Source organism: Thunnus albacares, chromosome 22, assembly GCF_914725855.1.
Source record: "Thunnus albacares chromosome 22, fThuAlb1.1, whole genome shotgun sequence".
NCBI classification, from domain to species: domain Eukaryota; kingdom Metazoa; phylum Chordata; class Actinopteri; order Scombriformes; family Scombridae; genus Thunnus; species Thunnus albacares.
The window spans coordinates 17,684,116-17,701,949 of NC_058127.1; the positions used below are offsets into that span (position 1 = coordinate 17,684,116).

General features: G+C 36.7%; 1 protein-coding gene across 6 annotated transcripts in view; it reads right to left on the minus strand.

Annotated features, from left to right (window-relative positions):
* Nucleotides 1-14,158: 14,158 nt before the first annotated feature.
* The window catches only part of LOC122973343 (sodium/potassium/calcium exchanger 2-like), a 45,831-nt gene continuing 42,155 nt past the window's right edge, over nucleotides 14,159-17,834 (minus strand). For all 6 annotated transcript variants that reach the window (XM_044340785.1, XM_044340786.1, XM_044340784.1 and 3 more), the window contains one exon: nucleotides 14,159-16,398. In XM_044340785.1, coding sequence (XP_044196720.1) covers nucleotides 16,149-16,398 — 250 coding nt within the window. In that variant the 3' untranslated portion in view covers nucleotides 14,159-16,148. The remainder of the gene's footprint in view (nucleotides 16,399-17,834) is intronic.

A 17,834-nucleotide genomic window follows, 5' to 3' on the forward strand; every position in this document is an offset into this window, starting at 1 on the left:
ACACTATATGGTCATATCATCATGATATGAGTCCACTGAAAGTTGATAGATGATAAAATTGAATTATTGCACAACCCTTATGCACAACAATGAACACACACACACACACATATAGACATGCCATTTTTGTGGCTGCTTTAAAATACTTCTGTAAGTGTAACTGAAATCCTCACGGATACAGTATGCACCAGATTCAAAATGACCAAAATAAGCAAAAATAAACCCAAAACATGACAAAGAGCACAACACTTCCTGAGCATAGTTTGACATGACGAGTTTTTTTAAACAATCTTGTCAGCTCTCTATGAGTTTTTGCTGCAAAGGGGAGAGAAAGATGGCAGTTTGATGGCATAGCAGGGCTTTCAACTCATCAGCTATGCCAACATCTTGCCTTCCTTCCTGGACCCATGTTCAAGTACAGTTTGGATGACACAGTCCATTCACAAATCCAGGCGCAGGCTCATCTTCATCCAAGAGAGCTAGGGTGAAAAAATCCAAATATTGTTGAGATAACAGACTTCTAAAAGTGGCTTAACCATCGAGCCAAATAGACCCAACAGGCTTGTGGTTGAAGATTACTTAAGATTGTGTGATTTAACACTATTCAGAGTTCAATAACTGAACAAATATACAGTTCTATTTAAAAAAAATATGATATTAGGTTACAACAATGAGAAGAAAATCCTCATCCAGATCTCAATTAGGCAAGAAAAGTTGGGAAACGTAGGGTACACAAAGAGGCTCCCACCGTCCAAGACGATCAGAATGCAAACAAACCGAGAGAAAGCAAACACATTTAGTGGATGGAAGTAAAACATTGTAGGCCGATTGCCTCCCGCTTGCCTTTGCCTAATGGTCATCATCACACCTACCTGTAGAGGTGTGTTTAACAGGGATTCCCATATCCACATCTCCTTCGGCCGTTGTCCTAGATCCATTGCGTCTTGGCATCAAGCGTCAGCAGAGTAAAAAAGTAGACTGAGGGGTGGAAGAGATAAGTCTGCCTTCCGCCGCCCACTTCTGTGGCAGGCAGTGTCAGTGCATGACTATCGCAGTTTACGGTGCGGTATCAGGGTTGGTGGGGCAGGTCTGGCGTGGCTTCCTGCACCTTTGGGCGCTGACGAGGAATCCCATTAGCCTAGTTTGAAAGAGTACCCGTTTCCCGAACAAATCTGCACAAACCTATCAGAACTGATGGCTCTCCCAAAATCCCCAAGTAATCCCATGATGAAATTATGTAATAGCTTTGTAAAATGTATAAATAGCCCATAGATATGTCTTAATAACCTACAGATACAATCAAATCACTTCTGAATACTCTATTATGTTCTTATAAGGACATTATATATGGACTAGTTACCATAGGTAATAGGTCATTTAAATTGTTGCTAAAGGAACTATTGGAATTATATTTACCATACAATTCTCAATAGGAATAGTATATACACACAGACACACACACAAATATATATATGTATATATGCACAGACAAGAAGCCAAAATGTTCCAGTCCCACTTTACCAGAAATCTGACTTAGTTGCTGATCCACACACAAAATAAACCATGACTGTAAGTTTCTGGTTCATTAATGAATCACAGAATGATTCAAAAACTGTCTAGACCAGAAGTTGCTGGCTATCCAGGACAGGAAACCCCTCTAACGTTCGGCATCATTTTATGAGAAAACTTTTTATTTCTAACCCTAACCCTTAATTGATTATTACCTGTTCCATGCAAACACACAGGGTTTCGATGTTGCTGAGTGCCATTTATTGCGAAGCATAATTAATTATTTTTTCTCTGACTTACAGCTATTATACATAACTGATTCATGCTGGTGAACAGTCACCAGCTGGGAGGAAGAATATCTTGCCCTCACACTATCCAGGTTCACTGCATGTGGAGCTGATGATATTTTTGCTTCCTCAGTTTCCATTTTGGGAAAAAAAAGTTCATCATGGACACTACTCGGACTGTTACAGGCCATTTTAAATTCAGAATGTCCTGTGATTAAACATTAAGGGTACACATCTAAGATGATGAACAAGACATAATTCTTTCTTTTCAAATAATTTGACAATCCTACAGTTGACTTAAGCACCTTTGGCATTAATGACTCACTTCCTTAGGTGTCGACACTAGCCACACCTGTCAACTCCCACAGAGCAAATATGTTACAGTAAAAAGACAATTACAGGACCTGACAGGGTTAATGTTTCCATTACGTACAGTAAGCATTTGTTTATCATGGTTACCACATTGTAAATATAAATTATAGTTTATAATCAATGTGAAGAATTTAAATTTGGTTGTCATTCAAACAGATCAGCCCATTAAGGTGAGGACTCTCCTTTCTGAGAACACCTGCCAAGAAAGCAGCAGACTAACATGGAACCTGCACAAAAACAATATTACAATAGGCTAAGAACTATGGGCATTGCAAAATCAATATCTGCCAATACAAGATCTGGCTTTCATGCAGATCTCAAATGCTGTGACTGAAAAAACAGCATTCAGAAATCCTTCACGCTGACAGTTAAATGTCATCAGGAGATCTTTAGCAGTCAGATGTTTTTCAAACAATGATCTTAAAAGAAACCTGATATTAGAATAATACATTAAAGTAATGCCCAGCCAAGAACTCCATTAATGTTCCCATGATGATAAGAAAAGGCAGGAACGTCTGAAGCAATATAGTGACTGAATCAACAAAATACAAGTTACTCATAAAGTACATCAGACAAATATTGTAAACACACAACCATGCCTGTGCAGGACACCCCTGGATTCAGGTGCTTGTGACTTTGCTGCAGGGCGAGTGTAAAGGTGTGTCTGGTTTTGATTATGCATAAATCAAAGGTCTCAGACTTGTACACGTGAACTACCTATTTGACCTATTTTAAACATTGAAATACATGTATGTAGCATGGGCTAATGCCACATACAGCATTTGTAGCCTAAGTTAGTTTACTATTACACTATTTCAGTTCACTATTACATCCAACCCTAACAGTGTGGGTCCTGCCACTATGTGCTGTGACTTGCAAACACAGTCTCTGAAAAACTCAAGCCGTTCTTGGCCGGACTCCACCACAGCTGACACTTCTACTTATTCTGCAAGCTGTTTAACGATGGCACTCCTCAATGTCATTGTTATTGATATTATAAGTTCTCACAGGCTTGATTGTATTCTCCTTACTGAGACTTGGCTTGATGAAACTAGTAGCAAACGATGATTGAAGCATCACCATCTAATTTTTCATTTTCACACTGTACCAGGTCTAATAAGAAGGGTGGTGTTGCTACTATTTTTTTCAGATATTTTATCATGTAAAAGCGTCTTAGCTCTTACATGTATTTAGCTGTGGTCATCAGATCTGTATATCAAGGTCTAGTGCTCACAGTTTACTGCCCTCCAAAGCTTAAAAAAGGCTTCATATCTGAATTTGGTGAGTTTTTATCTGAAATTACTGTTGAGTATGGCTCAATTCTTAATTCTGGTGATTTTAACATTCATATTGATAACACCGCAGACCATTTTGCTAATCAGTTTAATGACATGTTATCAACTTTTGAGTTCATACAGCACACTGCCTACTCATAATCAGAGTCACACTCTTGACCTGGTTATTTCTATAGGCCTTAATACTCCAAAGTACACTCTAGACGTTGAAATTTCAGATCACTTTTGTATTTTTTTTTCATTGTTGCTTGGCTATCCAAACATATAGCTGGTTTAAAATTTGTCAAAAGACACTCCATGTGTGTAGACGCATCTGATAGGTTTATCACTAGATATACTTTCCTTATACTATACTGTACTTTACTCTTCTATTAGGTGTACTTGGTCACATTCTGATTTTAATTTGCCTTCCTTGTGTGACAGTATGGTCAATAATTAACTTTTCAGTGACACAAATTGTAGATAACATTGTACCTGTTAAACTAAGTTTATTTGTGGTAGAACAAAAGCACCTTGGATGAATGTGGAGAGAGCAAGGGCTCTAAAAAGAACCTGTCGCAAATCTGAGCTCAAGTGGTGTTAAACCAAATTTTAGGTTGATTATAATGTCTATAAGGACCTGCTCAGTGAATATAACAAAAAAATGAAAAATCTAGACAGTACTACTTTTCTCAAATTATTACTGAAAAGTTTCTGTTTTGTACAATTGATAAATTGGTTAACCCTCTTAGACAAATACCTGCTGAGCTCCACTCTTCAGAGCAATGAGATGAATTTGCCTTATACTTTAAATACAAAATTTCTGGTGGGTGTGACCTCTCTTCTTCCACAGTCTTAATTCAGTGCCGTGTTGCCCACACTCTGTCCAACTTCGCTCTTATTCACTGTAGTGAACTACAAGAAGTGGTGTAGCAGTTATGTTCTGCAACATGTGCTTTTGACCCAATGACTACTAAGTTGTTCAAAAATGTTTTCAGCTGTTTAGTAGATGATGTCCTTGAGATTGTTAATGCCTCCCTACTTCCCCACAGATCATGCTATTATAACACCATTGTTGAAAAAGAGTAATCTTGATCCAATCTCAAACCTTCCATTCCTGGGAAAAATTCTTGAAAATGTTTTATACCAACAATTACACGTGTCTGTCACCTTACAATTTGTTGGACGTTTACCAGGTTGGTTTTAGAGTAAAGAAACTGCCCTGGTCAGAATTAGTTGCAACCATAAAGTCTCTATTCTTGTATTTCTTGACCTCAGTGCAGCCTTCGACACTGTTGACCATATAATTCTTCGTCAATGCCCAGAATACTGTTTAGGCCTTAGAGGCACAGTTCTTAATTGGCTGTCTTCCTATCTTACTGGAAGATATTTTTCTGTTTCTATTGGCAACTTTGAATCAGTTGAAGTCGGCTTTCCATCCGGAGTCCCTCAAGGGTCAATTCTTGGTCCACTGCTATTTAATTTGTATATGCTCCCACTTGGGTCCACCATTCAGCAATACAATATTTCAATATCACTCCTATGCTGATAACAGACAGTTACACATATCTGTGTCTGCCAACAACCTTAGCCTAGTGAGTGACCTCATCCAATGCATTGCAGATATCAAATATTGGATGGCCACAATTGTTTTTACAGCTAAATGAGGACAAAACAGAGATTCTTTCAGTAGGTCCCAAGGCTTTGAGACACCAGATTCACTCTTTGTTAACTCCCCTGTCAGTAAAACCTTGTGAGCATGCCAAAAACTTGGTGGTGTGTGACTTTGGATGCTGATTTATCTAAAATCTCTGAGACTTCCTTTTATAATCTCAGAAATATATCTAAAGTTAGATCCTTCCTGTCACAGTCAGACTCTGAAAAACTGGTTCATGCATTTATTTCTAATAAACTTACTTACTGTAATGTACTTTTTGCTGTACTGGCAAAGCAAGCACTTAATAAACTCCAGCTCATTCAGAATGCTGCAGCCAGAGTATTAACCAAAACCAAAAGGTTTGAAGACATCACTCCTATTTTAACTTCTCTACACTGGCTCCCAGTAAAGCAAAGATTTGATTTTAAAATATTTATTATTGTTTTTAAATCTATGAATGGCTTAGCTCCTATGTTGTTGACATGCTCACTGAGTACACACCGGACAGATCCCTTAGATCATCAATCAAAGGTCTCCTCACTATACCTGGAATAAATTCTAAATCAGCTTATGGTGCCTTCAGTGATTATGGTATATCTTTTTTTGTAAGCTTTTAGTTAGGTTGAACGTATGTGGTTAACGGGTAAAACTTTTATTTTAGAATCAGTATTATTATTATTATTATTAATATTATTATTATTCACTTTTTAATAATACCAATAAAGTACCTTCTTATCTTATATGTTTTTATACATGTAATACCTTCTTATTGTATATGTTATTATCTTATATGTTTTTTTTACATGTAATACCTTCTTATTTTATATGTTCTTATCTTATATGTTTTTGTCATGTATGATCTTTGCCTTTGCCTTGTCTTTTTTCTTTTTCTTTGTCTTTTACCTTGAAGCACAGGCTCCGTCTGTTGTATGACAGGTATATAAATAAACTTGACTTGACTTGACTTGACTTGACTGGTTTGCAGCGCCCATCCCCAGATGGGCCTTTATGCAAATACACAAAACTCAAAAATATATATATACAAAACATAACAAAACACAAACAGTGACACAATAAAATAGCCATAAACCTCAATGATAAGCACCACATCATTCATGACTACAGAAATGATGCCTTTTTAAAAGCTCTTTCAACATGAGTTGATAACGATCTTATTTATGAACCATTTTAAGTTCTGTGGAAAATGAGTTCCATATATTTGCCCCTGAATAGAAAAGTCCAAAGTAGAATTTGCTAATTTTTTAAAAACACTATAGGTTTGGTGCTACACCTGGTACATTTTACACTGAAGTCCTTGACCAGAAAAGCATTAGCAAGTCTTATTTTCTCACACTAAAGGACATAGTTCTTTTTTTATGATATTTGCTTTTATTCCACTGTTTCTGACTCAGTGTAAGAGATTGTATGATTATTATTGTAAATAGCTGTGGAAGTTAAGTACTTTTACTTAAATATAATTTTGAGGTATTTTACTTGATTATTTTCATTTGATGCTACTTTATGCTTTTGAGGGAGATATTACATACATAGTGCATTTATTTGGCAGCAATAGCTACTAGCATATGTTTATTGTATACATAAAACATGAGATCAGCTATTGAAATATACTGATTTCCTATTTAAGTATTTAAAATTAGCTTCAATTTGACCTGCTACAACATTATAATGTTTTATTACATGTTAATGCATCAGTAACAATAATCTAACAAATGAAATTTATGTAATTATATACTTTTACTTGTGACGCTTTAAGTACATTTCATTAATAATACTTCTGTACTTTTTTAAAGTAAAATTTTAACTGTGTGTAATGGAGAATTTTCAGTATTATTACTTCCTCCACTACTGATTAGAACATTTGACCTTTGGTGACCTTTTCACTTAACTCTGATGCCAATTAGCATTTCTTTAATGTACCTGAAGGAATTTACATAAGAAAAGTAATATTCAAATATAATGAGCTTTTTGATGATTAGGCAATTTCTGTTCTTTCACTTGTTTTAATATGTGAGTAGTTTTACTTGTTAATGACAGAACTACTTATTGGTTTTGAAAGATCAGTTCTGATAGATTGCTTCACTTTGTCCTTATTTGGTATTATTCCACTGTTTCTGACTCAGTTAAAAATGTCACAGTGACATATCAATACATGTCCACTTGTATTGGCTATTATTGTACATCATTTTCACTGTGCTGCAAACCAAAACCTCCCTCAGACGCTACTCAAGCTGAATCACACAGCCACATGTGCAGCAGTTACAATTCAGATCAACACAGACCGTCTTGTGAGTCATCAAGTCCGCTGAGGCCCTTTTTTTCAAAGAGTCATGAAAACAACTCCCCACATGAATCCCCAAAAAACAACTAAACGGGGCAGTTTTGGTGATGACTCGCCTGCGTCTGAGATATTTTGAAAGTATTCTCTCACTCTGCAGCCAGAGTCTGCCTCAAACATGCTTCACGGCTGCCATGCTCGCAACAGAAGTGAGTGTGCAGGATTTGGCCTGTAGCCTCCTCTGAGACTTTTTTTTTGCTGAGTCAAATGCAAGCACACCCTGGAACAGCGACCAGATGAAGTCACTGAGCAAAGTCTGGCCGATAGTAAGCTTACTTGCTGAACAAGCCGCCCTCGCTGCTACTAACTTTGCCCTTGGGACCATGTGGAGTTTATTAACTGCTGGTAAATGAGTTAGAAAATGAGCTGGTCTGTCAAAAATGTGAGCTGGATGAGGGAAAATCCCAACAGACTGTGCCAGGACTGCCACTGACTCACACATTTAAAAGGAATATTTTCATTCACTGATTCATTTGGTGAATCAGTGAATTTTCTTGATTATTTGAAGTTATTTAGCTTCCCGACAGCCTGTTGTATTATTTTTTCTATTTTCACCATGTGCTAGGATTATCTGTGATATGTTTGAGCTGCACTAATGAAAAATATCGTGGACATCATCCTGATATCAAGTTGCATCGCTTGATGATACAAGTCTCAAAACATAAACATCAGTTTATCGTTTATTTACTTCTGTGAAATGACATTACCTCCTCCTAGATTCGCCTGAATTGGCTTTAACCAGAATTAACACTATCAGTGTACTTCATGCAAACAAGACAAACTCTTATATTTAGTATGTTTACTCTATATGTACAGTATATTGTATGATTCAATTGTGTTTTAGGTGGCAAAGTATAAAAGATTATTTTTTAAAAAGAGTATGAAAGTATCCTTAAATCTTTGAAGCAGTTAAGTCCCAGTAAGGTTGAAAACCTCTTTTGCAAGTGATTGTCCAAGACAGCAGCATAAAAAACTGCAGTCAAAACAATATTGTCTGAGATTAAAAGTGTTAAAGATCAAATGATAAATAAAAAAGGGCATTTCTAAAAGTAACAGAGGTTGTAACAAGTTTGTGTGTGTGTGTGTGTGTGTGTGTGTGTGTGTGTGTGTGTGTGTGTGTGTTATATGTTCATATTGTAGATTTTTAGATGAGAGTTATTCGATCACTACAGTTGCTATAACTACTATACAAATACAATACAATTCAAACACATGTAAATTGCAAAAAATGCTGAATTAGAAACTAAAATGAAACTCTGTTATAGCAAAAACTCTTTAGATGTTTTGTTTTGTTCAGTCACTTACAGTATCTACAGTATCACAGGTCAAAAAACATTTCAAAGGACATTGCAGGGAAAGTCCAGTTATTTCTTATTCAATCCATTCAGTTTGCTAAGTGTACTGGAGAGCACTTAAAAGTAAACTACTGAACATTTTAATACTAATTTACTACAAGTACTACTACTAATAATACTACCACCACGATCACCACCATGACTAATACTACTACTATTTTATACTATCTCTCACTTCTTAGATTTTCTTGTATTTATTTTAAGCACTTACTTTCCTAACTGTCTCTTTCCTTAAATACACCACAAATCTGTGTATTTTCACCGAAACCAAAAGTAGAGACAACAAGTTTTAAGTGAAACATAAACATATCAGTAACAGAAAATAAAAGTATCTTTTTCAAAAATCCAGATTTATTTCCACTGAGAAAACATTAGTACTACACAACTGTATAATTATAATTACTGCATAACTCCCAGATCTTAAGATAATAATGTAAATAAGACATAAAGGAGATGAGATCTAAAGTAGAAATAATACATTAAAACAAATGGTGGATTGCATGATGAGCAGGATGTGCAAAATGGAAGCACTGTTGGCAGAGGAGATGAAAAATATTTTGAAGAATATGTTCTTTTAAAAAACAATTCTAAAATTATTGGGAAATATTATAATTTCAATTATATTTTATGTTATTTCCTCCTGTTTTTAAAATCTCAGTCATCTTTTGACATTTAGATTGTTTCTCTCATTCACTTCATGCTTTCAATGGAGTTGCTTGTGAATGAATGATGCAGTGTGGGACAACATTTGCAGAAAAACAACTTTGGTCTAGGTTTTGAAGTGTAATTTATTTTTAAAAACATATTTTCTTTACAATTTTCTCTTCAATTTAACTTACAAAACTTATTTGGTCATGAATTTAAATTTGTTTTTGGTCCCATTGGTCCCAAGTGTAAAATTGTCATTTGGACACATACAGTTTCAGGCTGTTTGTGTTTAAACTTTTACAAATTCAAAATATATTTCAGGTAATCCACTGCACTGAATAGCTCTGCCCATTAAACACATATTAAATGAATAATATAAACAAACTGTGCCTTCCAAATTGTGTGTTAGGATAAGCACACTTATATCAAGCTTTCCTTTACATGACTCCATCAGACTTACCATATTATTATGTATATCCAAAGTATCGTGTATATCCAGCACAAAGTAAAAAGAAAAAATTGAGGAATGCTATTTGAAACCAAGCAACATTGCAATAAAAATGAAAGAATGAAGTGTACTATCAGTAACAACGCATTAAATAACCCCTCTCCGGGGCAATGCTGAAGTCTTATCTTGAAATACACTCAACCTGGAAGTGTACATAATCACTGAAAATTACCCCGGTGATGATTCAATTTGACTCACTGCAGCAGTACACTATTGCAGTGAATGGAAATTAGTTTCCAGAGAAAGGCGCAGGGAAGCAATCACCAGGATTACAGTGAAAATCTGGGAAGAGCTGGAACAATGAGACATACTTCTGGGGAAAGTTTGGAAATGGTGTTATGGATAACTTTGGAAGGTCTGGAAAGCCTGTAAAGAGCATGCAGTTATACTGGTTATACGGGAACCATGCTGCTCTGTGTCGCTCTGTGGGCAGACATCTTTTGTCAAGTCATACTGATTTCTAAAGATTAGAAGGTGTTGATGTGAGGGTACAGAAAAAAAACATTAGCTTGAATAAGGCTGTGGGAAAGAGAAATGAACGGTAGATTAAGGAAATAATTTTTGGCAGATATTCTGCCTTCTTGTTGTAAAATGAATGATCCTTTGGTAAAAAAAAAAAAAAAAGTTGTATTCACAGATTACAATATTACAGCTGTTAGATTAGGAGCAGTAATTAATATTCATGTTGTATTGTTCAATTTATCTTCCAGGCAGCAGCTACACGAGTTAACAGGAAACCTTATGACGAATACCACAAACAATACTTTGGCATTTGCACCACCATTACAGCTTTATTAACCAGATAAGGAATCTCATACATGTCTTATCAAGTTAAGAAATACAAACCCACATGCTACTTGCTGCTTTGAGTGTCCAATTGCTGATCCCTTTTTTGGGAAACCAATATTTATCCAGAATATGTCTGTGCCTTTTTTTGCTCCAGTGTTACACCAAAGGCATTCTTGGGTGGTCTAAGTGTCCCCAGGTTGGCCTCCAAGCTATGTAGGCCTACGGCAGGGCTCCATATTTTGAACACATGCCCCTTCTCATTTTCATTTCCAGCTGCTTTTTAAGAGTAGTCATGCAAAAACTTACAATAAACTTGATTGGTTTGTTTACAGAACAGCAGATGTTGCTATCTGCTGGCTCAAGGCCCATTCACACGGAAGGCATCCATACACTGGTTGGTTGTGTCAACTGTACCTTAAAAATCCATATCTTTATCTCACAACGCTAAATTTCCTAAGTTCTAATAGGTGGAACCAACATGGTGGACAAAGAGTGATTAGTCTGACTCATGTTTTGTCTAATTCCTGTTAAATTTTGGGAAATTTGCTTATAAACATAGAAGTGCTTGGAAAACTATGAGACATAATTCTGAGGAGAGACAAAAGTGATGATGTTACGTGGAAACCATAATTTTTAGGTGGGTGGACTATCTGGGCTTCATCAAAATGATGTTGAAGTGTCAGGGTTTGAGCACAAGAGGGCACCCTATTCTACAACTACTCTTCATACGTGCAGGATGGCACTAAGGAGAGGTGAAAAGAAACAAATCACTGCCATTGTTTAAAAGTGGAACATATTTTGGAGTATGATTTTATCTTTTCTATTATGGTGCTGATTGCTATTTAAGATTCACCTCTGTCTGAAAATTCAAACAGGACAGGCTTACTTAAGAGATGTACAGGCCAGGTGTAAATCCTGAGACACATTTTTGCATGACCTAGCACCCTCTACACTTTTAAAAGTGGCTTGAAATAATCTGAGGTGAGTTTATAGCTGCATGGGTTTATGTAAGTAAGAACTCATCAAGTATTGTTGCAGATGTTGCAGCATATGTCCTTGATAGGGTTACTCCAGCAATTTAGAATTAAACTTCCATAGAGTTGAGGGACTCATAAGAGACTGATTAAAAACAAAAAAATGGCCAAAATTGAGGAAGAAGAGGCCAAGACATCCTGACTTTTATTTTCTAGTATGGGTCAAGATCCCCAAACATGGATACTACATTTCCCAAATGCATTAGAACCCCCCTGCTTCCTGAATGTTTTGTGAATGATTTTTGAGTTGTTAATGTAGGACTTCTGTAAAAAATAAAAAATAAAAAAATAAATTGTGAGTGTCAAGCCCAAATTGAAATAAACCTGATGACATCATTATGGTCATCAGCTCCCTATAGTGAAGACGGCATTATACAAGAGCTTTCACACACTGAGCAGTATTCCTTGTGATGAGTAAACAGAACTTCATATGAAAAATTGGTGGAGTGCTCCTTTAATTCAAATATACAAAAATAAAATCCTTACAGGATGTTTCTAAACTGAAGATTTTTCTGAGGACACAAAAGCTGCTGATATTACTTTTTTTTATATGCAAAGTACATAATCTATCCAGATTGATAATCATTTTAATCCACCCAATTGAGCATTTATAAGTAGTTTAGAAACCATTTATAGATGGTTTGTAACACACTGTAATGTTGTTGTAAGCAAATATAATCACTAACCAGCATGCTTTTCCACATGTGAAAATTTGACTTACATATGATATATACTTACACACATAAACAAATGAGTTATAGTAAAGTTATAGTTGTTGATACATTAATAAACGCTTACTGCTTACAACTCCATTATAATGTGTTCAAATAAAATGTTACCAAAACCTTTATGCGCTACACACAAATGTATGAGCACTGACAGTGATGCAAAACCAGCAAACACATTGTTGCATATTTGAATTATCATCTTTATTTGTTTCATTATATACTTTGTGTTTTTACATAAAGAGACATATTTCTTTTACACATATAGATTATATGGTTAATTTGTATCTGTATATATGTACACCTTAAATAAATCTTACATTAACACCAAGAAAATAAAACATTTACAGTGCAAGAATGTTCATTAGTGGTCAACTTTCATGGTTGCTTACCCGAGTAAACCACTGTCAACGCCAAGCTCATGTGCTTAACCGGTTTGCCTTTTGATTTTCTCATTTTCGTTTTTTTCCTTTCACGCTCTCACACAAACACCAAGGGAACTTTGGAGAAGGAAAAATATGTTTGATGTCTTGAATTTTAGATAGTGAAGTGCACACATACAGTATGTGCATTTGACCATAGTGGTAGAGAATTGACCAAACTCAAGAACTTTTACCTGTTATAAACCAATTGTTCAAAATTTTGGAAAATGTACATACTCGCTTTCTTGTTGAGATTTAGATACTGAGATTGATACCACTACAGCCAGTAGCTGGTTAGCTTAGCTAATAAAGACTGGAAACTGCTAGCCTAGCTCTCTTCGCCACATAACCCCTGTAAAACCACAATTTTGCTTTTTGTACAGATTAAACAAATGAGACATTACATGTTAAGGCTAGCTGTGTTCCCCCTGTTTCCAGGTTTCGTGCTAAGCTAAGCTAATCAGCTGTTAGGTGTAGCTTTATATCTTCCATACAGACATGAGAGTGGTATCACTCTACTCATCTAATTTTTGTCAAGAAAGCAAATAAGTGTATTTCCCAAAATGTCAAACTATTCCTTTAGAGAGAGGGTCAAGTAGAAGGGAGAAGTGTGATCCCGTTAAGAGAGTGTGAGGGTGTTCTGGGGGAAGAATTTTACAGCAAATGTGCACAGGAGAATTTCACAGAGTCCAGGAGTCATTAGAGAGGCGTTAAATTGACTTCTCAAATCTGGTTTGTAGAAATGTTCAAGGAAATGTATATGAGAGCACACCACACACACAACAGTTTAACGTATAAGTTTGGTTTTTGCAGGGATTGTATCGCATTCCTGTGCATTTGCAACCTTTACCAAATGTCAGAAACCCTGTTGGCAGCATCAGTCCTACATTTGTTAAATCTGAGGAGGCAATATGGTATTTAAAGCCCTCGTTTTCTTCCCAGAGACTGAACAGGCATGTCTTTTGCTCAATAATACTATGATACTTAAGGGCCAACAGCATATCAATGTCCTTTTCCATCCACTATTACAAAAAAAAAGAAAATAAATAAAAGGTAAAGTGAATAAAATACATGTTTGAACCAGTTGGTTCTTCCAAAAAAAAAAAAAAAAAGTTTATATTTACAAAGTAAAACCAATGAGTACTTGGTGTTTCTTTCTGAATGGATGCATAAAAGTGAACATTTATAGTTGGTCTAAGCTCAGCTGTACAGTCAGTGGGTAACCAGCCCAAATTCCTTGCATGCATTTTTCCTCACACATTCAGAGAATCTATTTACTATTATTTTACAGTTAATTCCTACTAAGCTGCTGTACAGAGGCTGTGTTGAGGTAAAGCAGGTGTTTCTGGTCAGCTCTAACAGGAAGGGGTTGTGGGAACACCGGGGTCTGCTTTAGGAGAAATGGTCACCCACTTTTTCTCACGGGGGGGTTTCGGACCACGTCAGACAGGAAGGACAGCGAGGGACAGACGCAGAGGGGGTTGGGGGGATGCGATTCTCGACGACGACACACACGGTATATTGCTGTTAAATCTGTGATTTCCACATTCTATGTAGCTTAAAGAGAGATTGTGATTATGATTTTCTATTTCCAGTACAAAACACAGATTGGTGTATATTTTTTTTCTTTGCAGTTAGTTGCAAAATACTGGTAGTATAACCTCTATTCATAGATAAATTTAAGGAATGGTCATTGTGTGATGACTTCAAATGCAGATTGCACACATGCACACAAAAGCACCTTTGATTAGAAAATAAATTGCACAAGTTTGATAGATATCATTGACCATACATGTTGACATTTTTTACATAGAGACTGAGCACTGGTTTGCTTCAAGAAGTTATGAAACATGTTGGAAAAGTATACATTTTGGTATACAACTTCGTAAATGTTGATTGGTAATATTCACCTCCAAGTGTCTTTTTTACATGCAGTTGACTCCTTGAAACTTCTACCCCAGGAGCTTGACTAGCCGGTGAGTTGAGCCCAGTTCTACTGTGAACAAAGCACTACACATTGACTAATCTAAATCAACCATGACGCTTAAACACTGTTAAGTTCTTTTCAAATGTATTATTTTGACATTGACTTCATTATGGAACTTTAAAGAGCCTAAAGTACTCATGCTTTTTTTTCAACCAGTGAAAGATATTGAAGGCTAGCATATATTTTGAGAGGCTAAACTTCAGTTAGGCTTTTTTTTCCCCCTTGCCTTTGTCAGTCGGTGCATGTGAGCATGAAAAGTTCTGTACAATCAGAACGTGTGGAAAAAAGAAAAAAGGAGGAGCAGATTGTCAAGAGGACTCTACACCAACTAATACTGCTACAGTACATCTAATGCTACTTCTATATATTTCATGAAAATTGTTTAATAACCCAAAAGTTAAAAAAAAAAAAAAAAAAAAAGAATTGTCTGAAGAGACATTCAGTGGTGAAAAATGACAACCGGCAGGGAAGAGGGGAAGCTTAAACTTGTCATTCAGACTGAGCACAGATGAATTTGCCAAAAAAAACCAAAATAAATAAATAAAGAAGTTCGTCTGCCTTAGCAAGAGTGTTTCATCCCTTGTTGAAGAGTCTTTTTGCTCAATACCATCAGACAGGAAACGTTTTGAACAAAATCTTCATCTGCACAGTCTTCCATTTCCTCATCCATAAATTTGTATTCACTCTTGGCAACAGTGTCTTAGAATCAGTCTGTTGAACTAGTGTGTGTGTGTGTGTGTACAAATATGCTCACAATTTCAGCTCAGCCAATGCGTTTATTATTAAGATTTGTGTTTTTTCCCCCCAAAGTTCACAGGAGGTCATTCTCCTCAACCTACCCGGCGCAGTTTTGATTCCAGCTGATTTAGTGATACTAATGGCATGCATAATGCTTCTATATTTGGCTGATACACCCGTAACCCCCCCTCACCTGCCAATTAGATAATAATAAACAAAAATCCACTCAGGTTAGGCCTACAGTAAACCAGCCAAGCCAACGTCTTGTCTTGGTTTAACCTCTCCCCGCCACCACCTGCTTACTGAAAATATAGGTTGACTCCATATTTCTTGCAAATTTTTATATGATTTTCTTTGCCAGTTCTCCATGTTCTTCTTTTATCCCTGGGGTAAAGGATCACAAGGGTCAGGTGAGAGCGATGGCAGACAAGAAGGATGGTGGTGGTGGTAGTGGTGGTGGTGGTGACGAAGGAGAGGAAGTAGGTCCTCAGACGGACACCGGACAGATAATGACCTTGTCCTCCAGCATGACGCTGACCACCACGAAGACGAAATACAGCAAGAACATGATGAAGCCAAGCAGCTTGCTCATGCGCCACTTGCAGGCAGCGATGGAGATGATGACAAAGAGGAGCATGAGGAAGAGGAGCACGATGGCACAGAAGAGGCCGTTGGAGCTGACTTGCACTGGTTTCATGCCGCTGAAAATGGACCACAGGAGCCAGGGGAACGGCAGTCTGCAAATACACAAACACACATTACAGCATACGCTGCTGTGGGATCTAAGCTATAGTCCTTGTGCACAACTCATTTACTTTTTGTGTCTTTATTCATGTTAAAGCCTGAATTAAGTTTTTGACATTATCACCTTAGTTAAGTTGTTATGGCGAACTTGATAGCAAACAGTTGCTTACTTACTCATCCAGGAGAAATGTAGCAACATTAGCATTCATTTGGAGTCATGTTTCTGGCCACCTGGCAAATGTAAGTCCAATATTCACTCTCCTTTTAACTCTGTTTTGGTCTCCACCAGCTCCTGACGGAAATATCAGGCTCTTAAGCTGCTAAATTCTCCACTGTGCTCACCAGCTTTTTCGCAGAAAACAGGGGCCTGCTACAGCTGAAAATGAGGCCGATGAGAGCGGTGAGAGTGAATCAAAACAGTAAAGTTGTGGTCCATAAAAATAATTATCTGAGAGATGCTAAAACTCTGCGTAGAGCTGTGGGGAACTGCAGAGTTGAGTGATAATTCTCTGTGATTTCATCACTTCAAGTGACCCCTCTCACATGCAGTACAAGTGATAGATCATGTGATCTACTGTTAATATAAAAATACCAATTAGAGCACATTTAAGGTATCAATCTGACTAACACAAACCAAATGAAGCCCCATTGCTATGTAATATTGACAGACACCTCCATACTTCCAACACCGAATCACACCAAAAACATCTTTTGGCATAAAGGATGTCTATATATGTCTAGTTGATATTGCTACAGTTGTCTTGCAATTCGCCAGGTGTCTTACAATAAGAAGTACCCTGCCTAAATGATATTTACACCAGGCGCTGAAGGAACAAGACTAGGAGAATCATTAAGGATCCCAACCACCCGGATAACAGCCTTTTCTCTCAGCTGTGCTCGGGAAGAAGGTACCGGATACACCGGGCCAGCACTGAGAGGCTCAGCTTCTACCCTCAGGCCACTAGGATCCTAAATGAGGTCACTGCCTAAGCCCTGTTTTACTCAAGAAAAAATATTGTCATTTGCTGGACTTAGCTTCTCAAATGTGAAAAATTGCTCACAATTTGAATAAGTAAACTTGGGTTTTGTGAAGGGGGCATATTTCACTATTTTCTGAAAAAAATAATAGTTGGTTAATATAGACAATAATAATAATCAGCAGGACCACACGGAATCTGCACCCGCAGAATTCCAACGACACCCCCACAGATTTTCTGCATATTTTAAACCAACAGAGATGCTGCTTGTAAGTTTTATGTTTGAGTGTCATGTGTTTTGCCTTTGCCGTTTTTAGAGGTTCTCAAAAGATATTTGGTGAAGTTGAGGTCAAGGGCCTTACCAGTTATTTATTTATGTATTTGTTTGTTTATGTGTTGAAGAATTATTTTTGGGAGATGATTAATGGTTAATGTTTTCAAAAATGAATTTT